Source organism: Lichenostomus cassidix, chromosome 7 (assembly GCF_008360975.1).
Source record: "Lichenostomus cassidix isolate B80296 chromosome 7, HeHo_3.0, whole genome shotgun sequence".
Taxonomy (NCBI): Eukaryota; Metazoa; Chordata; class Aves; order Passeriformes; family Meliphagidae; genus Lichenostomus; species Lichenostomus cassidix.
This window is the reverse complement of record NC_139488.1, coordinates 28,622,034-28,635,774: the sequence shown is the minus strand read 5'-3', so window position 1 is coordinate 28,635,774 and position 13,741 is coordinate 28,622,034. Positions and strand designations below refer to the sequence as shown.

The following is a 13,741-nucleotide window of genomic DNA, read 5'->3' as shown; positions in this document are numbered from 1 at the left end:
GCCGTCTGATAGTCTCCAGCAGCACTGCCATCAGATGGGAGCAGAAGGTAAAATGACAACAGGCTGGGTCCCTGTGTGGCTTTTGCTCTGTCCTTATGAGTGCTGGTGAGGGCAACATTGCCTTCCCGATGAGAAAAGTTTCCAGGGGACTTTAAAAACCCAGGAAAGAGGAAGGAGAAGTGATGCATGGGTGATATTTTCTGTAATATTTCTGAAAGATGTTACAGAAAAGCCTGGAGGGTTTTAGGAATATATTTGCTGATGCTGGGACTTAGCATTTGGGATCTATGGTGCAGGCAGGGTAGCTGGGGACATTTCAGCATCACAAGGTGGTGGGAGAGGGGATGGAGAGGAGGCGTGAGTGCTCAGAGAGCTGTGCAGTTCAGGAGGTCTATTTTGGCTTAGTTTTATTGATGTTTACTAAAAACAGTAAGAAAGAAATCCCTTTGGTAAGTACTCCAGGGACCTGTCAGCTGCTGCTGCCTTCACTCTGCCCTGGGGCTGCAGGGGCTTTTCCCACATTAGTGCTGCAGGAACACTTCTGGGGCAGAATATAAACGAGCTGTCAAGCAAGAAAATACGGCTGAGTTCGGCTTTCTGCTCAAGAAAGGCAGTCAGGACACAGGGCCTGGGGCGCTGGAGGTTCAGTCTCCGATGGATGGATGGATGGATTGAGATATTACTGGAGCCTCAGCATGGTTATGGGCTTTTTAGCAGTATAGAAAATCATGGTTTATTCCTGTTGGAAGTGGACTTGTATATTAATGGGTTTTTCAAAGACTTGATGGTAAACCAGGATTTTTTTTTTTAAATTCTGTTGTTAAAAGCTATTTTAAAAAACAAACAAAAAAAAATCATGAAAAGAGGCTCAAGAAGCTGCCCTGAGCCCTGGGCTGGTGGTTTTCAGACAGCACAGGTGGTCCCATGGATCTTTGTGGTGCCAGGGGTCTGTGGATTGAACCAAACTGCCCAAGAAAGATGAGTAAGAAGCTTAGGATTTCATGGACTTGAGCTGGTGATCTGGGAGTCTGCACCTTCCCCAGGAAATGTTTAGGACACCAAAACTAAGAGGCTGTAAACCACTCAATAAGCAGAACAATATCCTGTCCTTGCACTGTGCAGGTTTTATCCCCAGTTCTGGGCACTCCATATGCATCCATCCCCTGCTTTTGGAAAGGACCATGGATTTCTGTGTACTCTTTACTTTGGAGAACCTGTTTCCCTGCTTTAGAGTACTGCTTTTAAGGGCAGTAATTGGATTTTTTTTTTCCTTATGGCATCACTGAGCATCACACTCTGGGATAACGAAAAAAAAGTGTAGGAAGCAAAAATGGCCTTTAGCATCTTCAGAGGCTTTAGAGGTCCTGGAGGGGAGATGATGTGGAAGTGCAGAGTAGTTTTGTGTCATAAAGCAGAACTGCAAGCAAGGTGCCGTGGTCTGGCACTGGAGGGCTGAGGATGATGCAGTTGTCCCCAGCCCCATGGGCACCTGTCACTGGAAATGGCCATGTGGACATTAACCATGTGGACCTTGGCATTCAGTGCTGGCAGGGGCTGCTGCTGGCATTAAACCCTTGTCACTTTGCTTGAGCTGACATAGTAAAGCTCTGGTCACCTTTGGTGCCTGCATAAATCCTTCCTATTGTGGTTAAAATGACTGAAAGTCCTGTGAATTGTTGTCCTGCTCTGCCTGGGGCCCAGTGGGGAAGAGGATGAGGAGCAGGAGGACCAGAGCAAGCCACTGCCAGGGAATGTGTCTATAGGGTACCACATCCAAACCAACTCCCAGAGAAGGGTGAGAGCCTCTGGAAAGGCTTCTGCACCTCTTCTCCTCCCCACACCTCTCTTGCCACCTTTCTTAATCCAGGTGGAATAATTCCTTGTAGTGATAAAAAAAATATTAGCAGGATGGGGTTGACCACATGTGGTTAAAAACCTCTTGCATTTGTCCAGCACTTAGTGCACACGAGGGACCTTCCCCGAGCAATATTATCAGCGTGTTTGCGCTCAACTGACCCGTCCCAAGTATGAAATTCTTTTAAACTCCATTTCAGCTCCCCCTCCCGCTCACCCCCCTGCCTTGAACCTCTTCTTTCAGAGCAAGAACAAGGAAGGAAATTGAAAATCCCAGAGAGCCCTGGACCGTCCAGATTTAGGGCTTCAGCTTTTGTTCGCACAAACTCACTTGGCTCCTAAGCGGCCTCCGCCCATGATCCCGACATCCGCAGCCGCCGTTCAAAACAGCGCAGAGCCCGGGCCGGCAGGGACCGGCAGGGAGTGACAGGGACAGACAGCCTCCCCCGGCTCTGCTGCCCGGCTCTGCTCCCCGCTTCTCCTCCCGTGCAGCCTGCCTTGCTCCCCAGCCTTTTCCCGCAGCCGGCAAGGAGTTTTATCAGTCGAGATGAGTTTCTTCTCCCCTCCGCGCGCCTCGGCTGATGTTCAGATTATGCAACGTTAACAGATGTGGGGTTTATAATTATAGCTGCCTGTCCCCGGGAGGAGCCTGCCTTAGCTCCACGCGTGCTCCGCTCGCCGTGGGATGCTCCCGGGTGGCCCTCACCCCTGGCAAAGCTACCGCGGCATGGGCAGCCCTGCCGGGAATGGTCCCCAGGGAATCGCCGCCCTCCCGAGGAGGGACTGCTCCGGCTGAAGGGCTGCTTTGGTCAGCCAGTCAACTGCTTTGGGCTTTCCTTGTGGGCGAACTCAGACTAAATTTGTGTTCCCCGGTCAAGAAAGTATTTTTCTGCTCTTCAGAGAGAACAAATCCCACCTGCAGGAAAGCAGCGGGGCTGGGATAGGTTGTGGTGTGCCTTGGCTGGCTGCAGTGCTCCTGACATGCTGTTTGTGGGGATGCTGCTCCCCTGGCATTAGCAGGTTACGTCCCTCATCCCTCCCTGCCCCAAGATGTGTGTGTGGGATCACAGTCACTGCGGACAGCTGGCATTGTTGTGCTTTTGGTGTCGTGCTGACCCATGGTGGAGTTGTGAGCATCACCACAACGCTGCCTTGGTAGCAGCTGTCTGAAACAGGGTGATGCCTGTGCTGTGTCAGGGATGGAGACAGAAAATTGTTGGCCCACAAGGGATTTTTCAGGAGTCTCACAAGGTAGATATCCAACTGGGCTGCCAGGGGCAAGCCCAAAGCCTTGAGAAATCAGCTGGAACTTGATCTGTTTGTCCTGGCTGAGCTATATAACTCAGCTCACAGCAAGCCATGGGCTTGTTATGCTTGCAAAAAAAAAGTAACTCTGAGCCTCGATCTGTCTGGTGAGCATCACTGCTAGTTTTAAATGGGAAGGAAAACACTGATCCAGTGGGTGGCAGGAGGGTTTTGTGCTGGAAGTCAAATATTTCTCAATGGCTGTGGAGTTAAACCATGGAAAGCTGTTGGCAGCTTAGGATGTGACAAAATTTTTAGCAACACATCAGTACCTCAGCTAAAGGGCCACTCTGCTTTAAGCCTTTAATGCATCAGGGGAGGCCAGATGGTCCCATGTGGATTTTTTTGGAAGAAGTCTGCTCTGGCCCATCTGCTCCAGAGAGGAGGGTCGTCTTTGGAGTCCTAATTTCTGCAGGAAAATCAAAGAAGAGATTGTCATTATCTTGCTCTTCTGGCAGGCTTGATGGATGTGAGATTTCATGTGCATTTTGTTGAACAACACAGTTTTATTTGGTTTTCTTACTATGTGCTGTGGGTTGGATTTTCCACTGTGGCTCATCATCTGCACCCACTGAACTGGGGAGTTGAACCCATGCTGGCACGAGGCTTTCCTTCCTGCACCAGGACCTGGCATACCTTGCAGGGCAGAGTTAAAAATGCCAGATGACTCTGAAAAGCCTGTGTAAATAATATCTTCTTATTCAGCCCCTCCACTCCTGGCTGCACTCAAAGCCAGGTTTGCTGGCGCCCACAGTACGGGGAAGGGTTTTGCTTCAGCTTGTTCCCAGCAGCTCTGCAGAGCCAAAAGAGGATAGAGAAAACTCTGAGGTGGATTTGCAGGGCAAACAACCACCAGACAAGCAAACAGCAGTGTTTTACTTTTGAGCTGGTCTCATTCAATCAAGGAACACAGCTGAAGGTGCTGCTTGCTGGCATTTCCAGGGTTACTTTGTAAGGAGAGGCAGTGAATTGCCTGCTGCAGTGTCAGGCTGTATATTTTAGCCTGCCTGTCCAGAGCCCTTGTTGACAAATGAGTTGGCAGCCCGAGAAAGCAGATTTCCCTCTGTCTATCCTCAGCCTCTAAGGGTTTCTTTAAGCATCTGCTGCTTTGCCTTCTCTCCGTGCAGCAAAGCTGGCCACTGAGGCTTTGCAGTCAGCACGGGCTGCACAGTTGAAAGCTTTTAGTGAGAGGGGGATGGAGAGAAATTCATTGTGCTGCCCTCCAGCGCAGCCACATTTTCGGGGCTGCTATAAATGGACTTGTGGGCTACAATTGCAGGCTGGGTATTGGCTTGCAGATGAACATAGCAAACATCATCTGCCACTTCCCATCCCCTTGTCCAGCTGGTGAGGACCAGAAGCTTGTCCCATGGGACTGGAGGTGGCTCACAGTGGGCTCTGGGTGGCAGTGGCTGCTCAGCATGCTTGGCATCACAGCCACTGCTAGGGGACCCTGCTCCACTGCAGCTCCTGGCTTCTTGGCCCACAGGGGGCTCAGACTCCCAGGATGAAATACAGACTGTCCTACCTACCTCTCTATTTTTTTGGTGAGTTCCCACTGAAGCTGTTGCAGAGGGGCAGAGGGCGCCGCTTGTGAAATTGCCACCTCTGTTGTGGCAGGTACAACTCCAAAGACAACATACAAGACAAGGAGGAAGTGTTCCATAGATGTTTCTCTGAGACAGTTTTCTTACGTAAAATGTTTGGAGGCCCAGAACAGCTTTAACCTTCAAAATCAGAGCTTTTGGGCAGAGACTGACTGCCTTTAGCTGCTGCCTCTCTGTGATCCACAGCCCTGTGGATGCCATGCACATGACAGAGACTGTGTCTTGGTTATAAGGAAGATTGACAAAACTTGGATCTTGCCGTTTCAGATTTGGACTTGCTTTGACTTGTTGTGGGCTTTGAAATTCATCTGAGGCTGCAGTGCCAGTCAGACCTTGGGGCTGCTGGTTTTTGTGTGAATTGATATGCAGGACATCCTCACAGAGCCCTGCATGGTACCACAGGCTGAAAACCCTGATTTCCTGGACCACTGGAACCACTCATGCACAGTCTTCTTCTCCATCTTGTTTCTCATATTCTGGCAGACATTAATGTTAGATATGCCAAAATATTTCATCACCTTGGGGTGCTTCAGCACCTGGGTGGGCTGCATAATCCACCTCATACATTGATCTTCTCTGTCCCCAGTGCCTCATGGTGGCCTCATGGGTTATGCCAACCCTGCTGGCTGCCCTGCAGTTCTCAGCCAGCTTCATGCCAGCTCTCTGGAGATGATGGGGTTTGAGGTCAGGTGTCCAGCAAGCACTGGCCAAGTGGAGAGAGGGCAAGAGTTGTGGGGCCCTCTCCCCTCTCATCTTAGAGTCAGGATGGGACTCATGGGCTGTGCTGGGCTGTCAGCTCTGGAGACCTTCACACTCCTTCTGCAGTCTCTACACTGCGAGTATTTCCATCTGTTATTTGTTTAAGACTTTGTTTTTGCTCCTTTCAAGATTTATTTCTCCTAACACAAAAAAATCCTGAGGGTGCTAAATTGTATTAATGTTTTGCACAAAGGTGATTTTTGGTATTTGGTTCCACAGACCAATCTAATTTTTTCTGGTGCAAATCCGAAAATAAATTTCATGTCTGTGTTTTGATTCTGCAAAATTTTTCTCTAGTGTAAGTAAATGAGCTCAGAGCTTGGCCTTGGTTTTGCAGCAGTGAGCTGAGCCTGCACATCAGTGCTGATGGGGATCTAAGTTTTTTTCTTGTTTTTCCTTTTAGTCATTGAAAGCAGCCATCAGGAGAGAAGTTCAAGCACAGAGATAAGGACTCCTGGTGCTCCTGTGGACAGCGTGGAGCTGGTGACGATGCTGGCTGGGAGCAGGGAGTGGGCATCACTGCCTGCCAGGCACAGGGTGGTGCCAGCAGCAAGCAGGGTCACAGGGCACACTGGCCTCCCTGCTGGTGATGGGGATGTCCTCTCACCAGGAGCAGGATCCCCAGAGAACCCATCTGCTGGGACAGTGACCCACCTGCTCACCCCCAGCCATCCTCCTGGTGAGTTTATGGATGTGAGAGTCCCTGTTTGCTGTTCCCTACCCATGGACTGAGCATGGCCTGTGGGTTAGGAAGTATTCCTTCTCCACAGCTAGAAATACAGATTTTTGAAAGAGCTCCAATCTCAGGAAAGCTGGATTTTGTTTTTTAACATTACAACGAAGACGGTTCTCAGAAGCTGCCATTGTTTTCACCACCCAGCAGTACCCAGAGAGTCCTGCCTATGCACTGAGCTCCAGAGGCTGTGCAAAGAGCAGAGACCCCTGGGTGTTCCCACACCTCCTCCTAGCAGGAGCTCAACCCCACTGCAAGCCCAGCCTAGGTTGAAAGAGCTCAACTGAAGGATACCTGTCCAGCTGTGTCAGGTAGATTTGTAGCTGAGGTTCTCACATGGAAATCCTGCCAGTGAACCTTTGGGTTTGTTCATAATCTTCAGTCATAAGTAAGCCAGAGTACTCTTTAAAGCATGAGCTTGAATCAAGGCCTGTTTCTCACAGCGGCAGGACAAAGCTGTGCTGATTGCCCTGTCCCCACATCCGTTTGTTTTTTTTAACACCCCCAGCCAACAGAAGATATAAGCACAGAGGTTTTCTTTAATGTTTTTGATTCCTTGGATTTTTTTTCTGCTTAGGGACTAGAATGTGGAGCTGGCATGCCCAGGCTGCCAGCTGTGGGCTGTTCTGGCACCAGCTTCTTGCTGCCTTCTGCATTTTTAATATCTTTTAAAAAATCTGTTTCTTGTGCCACGCACAAATGAAGACAATATTTAAAATGCCATTATTTTTTGGCGACAGAAACCCTCTGTTCCCATCAATCCCTCCTGCAGTTAAACTGCTCTGTTAAACAGAGGGAACATGAGGGATGCAGCTGTGACCCTTCCTATTGCATGTGGTAGGGCTGGGTACCTCAGGTGATGCTGCTGCCACCCAGCTGAGACAAAGGAGCTTTTCCAGGGGAACATGACCCTCTCCCTGTTGCTTTCCAGACCCTGGAAGCCATCACCGTGCTGCAGGCAGCCAAGGGAGAGGCAGGAGGGCTCTGGCCTCTCCCAACAGCCCTGCAGCTGCTGAAGGGACACTGCCAGGCTTGGAAGCTGTCAGCACTGGTTCGTCTGAGGTGACACAGATCTGGGATGTGTCAGGGTTTAACAACACCATGAGGACAGTACTGCTACCTTCATCTTCAGAATCTCATCATCCAGGTGAGCCATCCCAGTTCAGCCTAGGAACACCAGGCAAGAGTTCCATCACCTGGGAGTGAGATGAATGCTGCTCCCCAGAGCAACCAGCGTTGGTTAAGCCTGGTTCTCCTGCATTCTCCTGCACAGAGCTTTGTGGATGCAGCTCTCAATCCTCACTGTGCACTCAGGGCAGTTTTCTGGCTTGCTTCATGCACAGGGGTGGAGAGAAGAATCCACGTGGCTTCTCCTGGTATAATAGGCTTCTCCTCCTATTTGGTGCAGCTTCCAGACACAGAGTTTCTGTAGGCATAGTGCAGACAGGGGGCTGAGGGACAGGCAGAGGGTGACTGTGGGGGATGGTGGGTGGGCAGCTAAGCCCATCTCTGGGCTCTGACCTGCTTTCCCCCATTACCTTGCAGGCACTGGCAGTCCCTCTCAACCGGTGAGCAGCTGGGTAGGCACAGAGCTGGGCAGCAGCCCAGCCATGGGCACTGCAGCCACTTCACCCAGCCCTTCGGGGAGTGACCCCAGCACTGCCCTCCCTGGCACCCTGGGACAGCCCCAGGTCTCCTCCCGAGCTTCAAGTACCCAGGCTGGTGCAGACCACATCACGGGGAACTCCACCAGCGCTGTGCTGACAGCATCACCTCTCACAGACAGCACTTTCGGAGGTGAGCTTTACTGGCCTTTGTTTTATAGCTTTGAAAAGCCATTTTGTAGTTTTTGCTTTCTTGAAACAGAGGAGATGCTCTGTTTTGCATGCTTTGCGCTCTGTTTTTTATTATTTGGATGGTTAGCTGAAATTCCCTGCTGAAAGCAGGAAAAAGCAGTGGAAAAAAAAATTTGATCCAAAGCCTTCAGCATTTTCCACTTAAAAAAAATAAAGTTCTTTGGATGTTATCACAGTGTTTTCTGCAGGGTGGGTGTCTGCAGCTGTGAAATATCTTCACTGGGCCAGTGCCAGCTGCAGAGCAAGGGCAGCTCTGAACCCCATCTGACCTATGCCCAAGTGGTGATGGAGTGGGTGGGGTGGGAGGTTGGGAACCCACACTTGTGGCCACACTGGGTGGGGTTGCCCTCAGCTAGACGGGGTGAGATGCCTGTGCTTAACAACTTGCTCAGGACAGCAAACCTTGCTCTGCAGGCAGCCAGTTTGTGGAGTTCTCAAAAACTGAGACTTTGCGCAGCTCCACGTAAACTTACTGAAAACCTCAGTGTTGCTGAGGCCTTATCCTGTGTCCAGAGCTTTCCAGGAGCAAGCACATCTCCAGGGTTCTCACTGACACATCCCTTCCCTCTGTCACAGCTGTTGGGAGCAGCGTTGGGACTGCAGAAAACCTGAGATCCCATATCCAAAGGACAGTGCCCTGCTGAGCCCTGGGATGTGTAGCGAGCTGCAGGCTCATTTGGGAATGTCACTGTGCTAAAGTTTCCTCCCTTTGCTATTTGATGCTGTGTTCAAGCTACCAAAAAAACAGAAAAGGAAAAAGAAGAAAAAAATTTAAAAAAGAGAGCCTGAGCCCACTTCCAGTAGTATTAGAGCACAGGTGGGATTTAAAGGCAAGTCCCTGCAGGCTTTGTCCTGTGGGGTTTCCTGCTGTCTGGGCCACCCTGCTCTCATGAAGCCTGGCAGCAAGCCCTGGGTTTTGTGCAAGGTCTTCCTGCAGTGAGGGGAGTCATGCTTTTCCAAAAGAGCACTTTGTCCAGATTGAAAACTTCCTATGCTTAATATATGTATGTGTACCATAAGCATCTGGGAAGAAAATTGATCCATCTGTTTATGATTCCATATGTATAAATCCATTTTTTTTATTGTACTGTAGCCATTGGAAGCAGCTACCAGCCATCCAGCAACTCAGCTACAGAGAGGAGAAGTTCAGATTTCCCCACCACCAGCACCTCCATTTCCACAACAGCCACCAAGGGTGGAGGGAGGACATTAAGGTCTCTGCCAGCCAGCACCAGGCTGGTCAGCATGGCAGAGATTTCCACCTCTGGTACTGAAATCAGCATCTCTTCAGCCCAGAGCCAGACCCCTGGGAGGTCTGTGGGTGCCCAGGGTGGTGGTGGCAGAGGTGTCACAGACCCATTGCTCACAGGCTCGCCATCTGCTTCAGAAAGTGCTTCCACAAGTGAGTTTTGATGGATAGCTATATACCTCAGAACTCTTATTTAAAGACTCTTTATTAACAAAATACATCCTTTTTATTTTAAAGAAAGGAGGAATAATATTGTATTTGGCACATTGTGTACATTTAAAAACATTTCACAGAAATGAAGGTATGGATAAATATTATTCTTGTTGGAAGGGGAAGATAGATTTTCCTTGAAAACTTCCAGTTGAATTTTGCAAGCAATAACTTCAGCAGTTCCTATTTAGAGACCACTTTTCCCCCCTGTCTTAATGATTTCCCAGTATTAAATATTTCCATATTGAATATTCACACATATGTTGTCTTCATCTACTGCTAGTGGAACGAAACCCACGTGACAGTTTTTATTTATGTTTATGCAATTTTGTCTCTCTTTTCTCCTTTTTCAGCCTTTAGCAGCAATTATGAATCTCCCAAGAGCATCCTAGCTGCAGAAGAGGCGACGCTGCCCTTGGACTCCCAGGGTGCTGACATGTCCAGCGTGGCAGTGGGGACACCAATGTCCCCAGCAAATGGCCACACAGCTGGGGTGACAAGGGACTCTGCCACCAGCACCGACCCCACAGGCTCTCTGAGGGGGAGCACCTCCTCCTTGAGGACTGGGACACACCATCCCAATGGCTCACAGGAAGCCACTGATCTCCCAGGCTCTCCTGGAGGTGCTTTGCTCACAAGCTCCCTCTCTGCCTCTGAAGGTCCTTCCCGAGGTAAATTTGTTCGTCTGAAAGCTGTCTGCCTTGGGGCTGGGTGACATTTCACAGCCCTGCACTGTTTGTCTTCAAATATGGCCATCAGTCATTATTGGATACATGGATGTTTTTATTACTGGCTGCACTGGGCTGGCAGTGGGGCAGGTGAGAAGGGGAAGAGTGGAGCTCAGCTTTTGCGTGAAAAAGTGAAAAACATCAATGTTCTCATTGCTAATGAAACTCCTGCCCTGGGAAGAGCATTGGTTAGAAATACCTGCACACACTTTCTGTGCCAGAGACACTTGCTGGGGTTTTGCATCTTTCACCTGGTGCTACATCTGCCGCGCAGGCTGGTCTGTAGGATGTGGGTTTGAGATTCTCATGGCTCTTTGTAAGGCACATAAGAGATTCTCCTCTTCCCAGAGAAACACCTTCAGTTTCTCAATGGGCAGCGTAGAAATGGGTGCTGAGCAAACAATCCCTAAAATTTATAGCTCTGTCTGCATGAATCAAACCTGGTTTTGTTGTATCCTAGGTGTCAGAAGCAGCCACCGACCAGTTAACAGCTCAGTGGCAGAGAAAACCTCCCTCGCTTCCTCTGCCACCAATACTCCCATTCCAGCCACATCCAGCAGCAGCAGGAGGCCCCCCAGGTCTGCCTCGGGCTCCACGTCCAGCAGGGGCATGGACAGGACCTTGGGCACAACCCAACCCTTGTCCACATCTTCTGTGAGAGAGACCTACAGAGCTCAGGGGTCCACAGAAATGGCAGATTTCACCGAGCAGGTGGCAGGCTCTTCCCTAACACACTCTCGCTCTTCTTCTGAAGGTTCTTCCCCAGGTGAGCTCATGTTAGAATTGAAATACGAGTTTTCTTAGAAGCCAAAGGAGGACTGTTCCTGCAACTTGCACTTGCCTGACTCTTTCCTGCTATGCAGAATAGACTGTTAGGAAGGATTCAGTGTGATTTTGTGTTTGAAATATTTCAGCTTTTGCTTGACCCAAAAAAAAAAAGTGCTTTAAGTTTTTTTACAGAAAGGGCACATGTGTGGAAAGTTTCATTAAGCTGAGAAAAATAATTAACTTTCAAATCAGAATCGTTTTTTTACCATCTCCAGTTGCTATCTCTGTGTTACAGACAAGAGAACTAAGCAAGTGAGAATTAGATCATGTCCCTGTGGTCTCGGGGATCAGACTTCAGTTCCTACTTTCTGTCCTACTTCTTGGACCATGCTGCTTCCCAGAAATTGAACCAGCTCAACAAATTTAAGGCAACTTGGAATGTGGTCTCTGAGGTCCTTCATGCTGCTTTTTGGTCCTAGTCCCCACTGTGGTGCTGAAGGGGTCTGAGCCCCCTGATCCTGTTTCTTCAGTCTTCTCTAAGCCCTTCACAGTGCTCAGGGTAGTGCCTTGTTTGAACTGATTTCCAGGCTTTTCTGGGCTGTCACGATATTTGTTCTAGTGCACTCAGGCACATAATGGTGAAGTCAAGTGCACAGCATTAGTATTTCAACAGCTTTTATATAATAGCACTTTTCTCAGCATCACGCTATGTTTTTCAGAAGACAAATTTTTGTAGGAAGGATTTACATCTTTGGAAATTGACATCTCATATTTTCTACTTGTGTTTGTGTACTTGCTGCCTCTGGGTTCTACGGGAACAAATCTCATTTTTATTTATAGTTTCATATGTGTAAAAATGTAAATTGTTTTTTTATCACATTTTAGCTCCTGGAAGCAGCTATGTGTCATTCAGCATCCTGTCAACAGAGAGAAGAACCAATTTCCCCACCACCAGCACCTCCGTTTCCACAACAGCCACCAAGGGTGGAGGGAGGACGTTAAGATCTTTGTCAGCCAGCACCACACTGGCCCAAACAACAGAGATTTCCACCGCTGGCACCCAAAACATCAGCTCTCCAGGCCATTCCCAGGCTTCTTCAGGAGCCCAGGGTAGTGGTGGCAGAGGTGCCACCATGTCTTCAGTGAACCCATTGCTCACAGGCTCGCTGTCTGCTTCAGAAATCACTTTGCTAGGTGAGCTCTGACCACACATCAGACACTCACCTGCATGGAGAGTGAAGGCATGCTAGGTGCTGGACAATGGCATTGCATGTTATGGATGAAAATTTCAATTTCCAGAGAAAAATGCATTATCTGTTTCTTATATTCAGTCACCAGGAAAAGCCAGCCTTACTGCCAGAGCAGTCTGGCATTGAGACTAGCTGTGTTTTCAGAGACAGCACAGTTTCAAGACTGCCCTGTTGGCTATGTTTGTACCAGCAGAAGCAGCACCAGTCATTCCTGACTCCCCCCAGGGTGCAAAGACAGTATTTACTAATCCCATACAAGCCTGCCATGCTTTCTTTTGAGTACAGGGATTTGGGTGCTGTCTCTTTGCTCACTGTGGGTGCAGAGGTGGCAGTGTGGGTGCCTGGTGCCCAGGGCAGGCCTGCAGTGCCGGGAGCAGCACTGAAGGGAAGAAAACCCAAAAGTGCTCCCATGGCTTGTTTCCAGTGCCCTCTTCAGGGTGCCCTGCTGTGAGCAGCACCTCCTGGCACAGGAAAGGGCTGTGCCTTCACAGTTAGCATTTTCTGCAGGTTTGGATTTTCTGTTGCGTTCTCTCTGTGCTGTCAGCCTGAGGGTGGTGATGGAAGAGAGCATTCCTGCCTGTTTATAGCTTAGGGTGCATAAATCCATTTTGCTTTGCTCTTTCTCAGCAGAAAGGACCTCGGCAATGGGAGGACGCCTGCCTCTCGCCAGTACACCCAGTGTGGTGACAGCTACTGCCAGTGAGGAGAGCAGCACAGTGCCTATGTTGGACAGCCACAGAGCTTCCAGTGCCACAGGGAGCTCTGCTCCAGCTCCACTCCCCACCAGCACCTCGGACACAGTCCTTCTGCTGTCCTCAGTAGCAGCAGAGCCTGGGAAGCACAGTAATGTTTCACAGAGCGGTGCTGGCCTCAGTGAGCTTCCAACAAAGCTGCTGCCTGCGTTTTCTCCAAGTATTTCAGTGCCTTCACCTTCAGCCACACTCTTCATCCACAAGGAGGGGACATCTCAAGTCCCAGGCAGCCGCAGCACATGGGGCACAGAAGCAGAAATCCTCACGTCTCACCTGGACACAGCTGGGGACACCCACACTGGCCCTGTCCCATCCTCCACAGCATGGACTGCGGGGAGACACTTGCCATCTGGCCAAGCAGGGTCCCCAGAGCCCAAGGACACCCTTTCATCCAGGGTCTCCACCTACTTCTCAGCTGCTGGTGAACCTTCCAGTGAGTTTTTCTGAGCTCTGGGGGCAGCATTTCACTGCCTCTCCCTTCCCCTTCTCTGTGGGATTGATATGACCACTAGCACGTCACAGCTGTTGCAGGTGTCATGGGCAGCATTTATTAGTGCCCAATATCTGCAGCTGTTGATGCTTTACAAGAAGGGTCTCATTCTTGAGAGATGTAGCTGTAGGACACATTGACTGCCTGTCTGGGTTGGGTGATAATTATAAATAACATAAA

At 49.6% G+C, this 13,741-nt stretch overlaps 1 protein-coding gene across 5 annotated transcripts in view; it reads left to right on the top strand.

Moving 5' to 3' along the window:
• The window catches only part of HEG1 (heart development protein with EGF like domains 1), a 51,258-nt gene that overhangs the window by 12,300 nt on the left and 25,217 nt on the right, over window positions 1–13,741 (top strand). For 3 of the 5 annotated variants that reach the window (XR_014853528.1, XM_085066990.1, XM_085066987.1), the window contains exons 2-9: window positions 5,929–6,204; window positions 7,190–7,405; window positions 7,804–8,055; window positions 9,208–9,516; window positions 9,927–10,244; window positions 10,762–11,067; window positions 11,955–12,263; window positions 12,947–13,504. Coding sequence is in view for 4 of the 5 variants with exons in the window: in XM_085066990.1 (XP_084923116.1) it covers window positions 5,929–6,204; window positions 7,190–7,405; window positions 7,804–8,055; window positions 9,208–9,516; window positions 9,927–10,244; window positions 10,762–11,067; window positions 11,955–12,263; window positions 12,947–13,504 (2,544 nt within the window). In the remaining variant the exon portion in view is untranslated. The remainder of the gene's footprint in view (window positions 1–5,928; window positions 6,205–7,189; window positions 7,406–7,803; window positions 8,056–9,207; window positions 9,517–9,926; window positions 10,245–10,761; window positions 11,068–11,954; window positions 12,264–12,946; window positions 13,505–13,741) is intronic. The other 2 variants (XM_085066988.1, XM_085066989.1) reach the window with 2 other exon arrangements.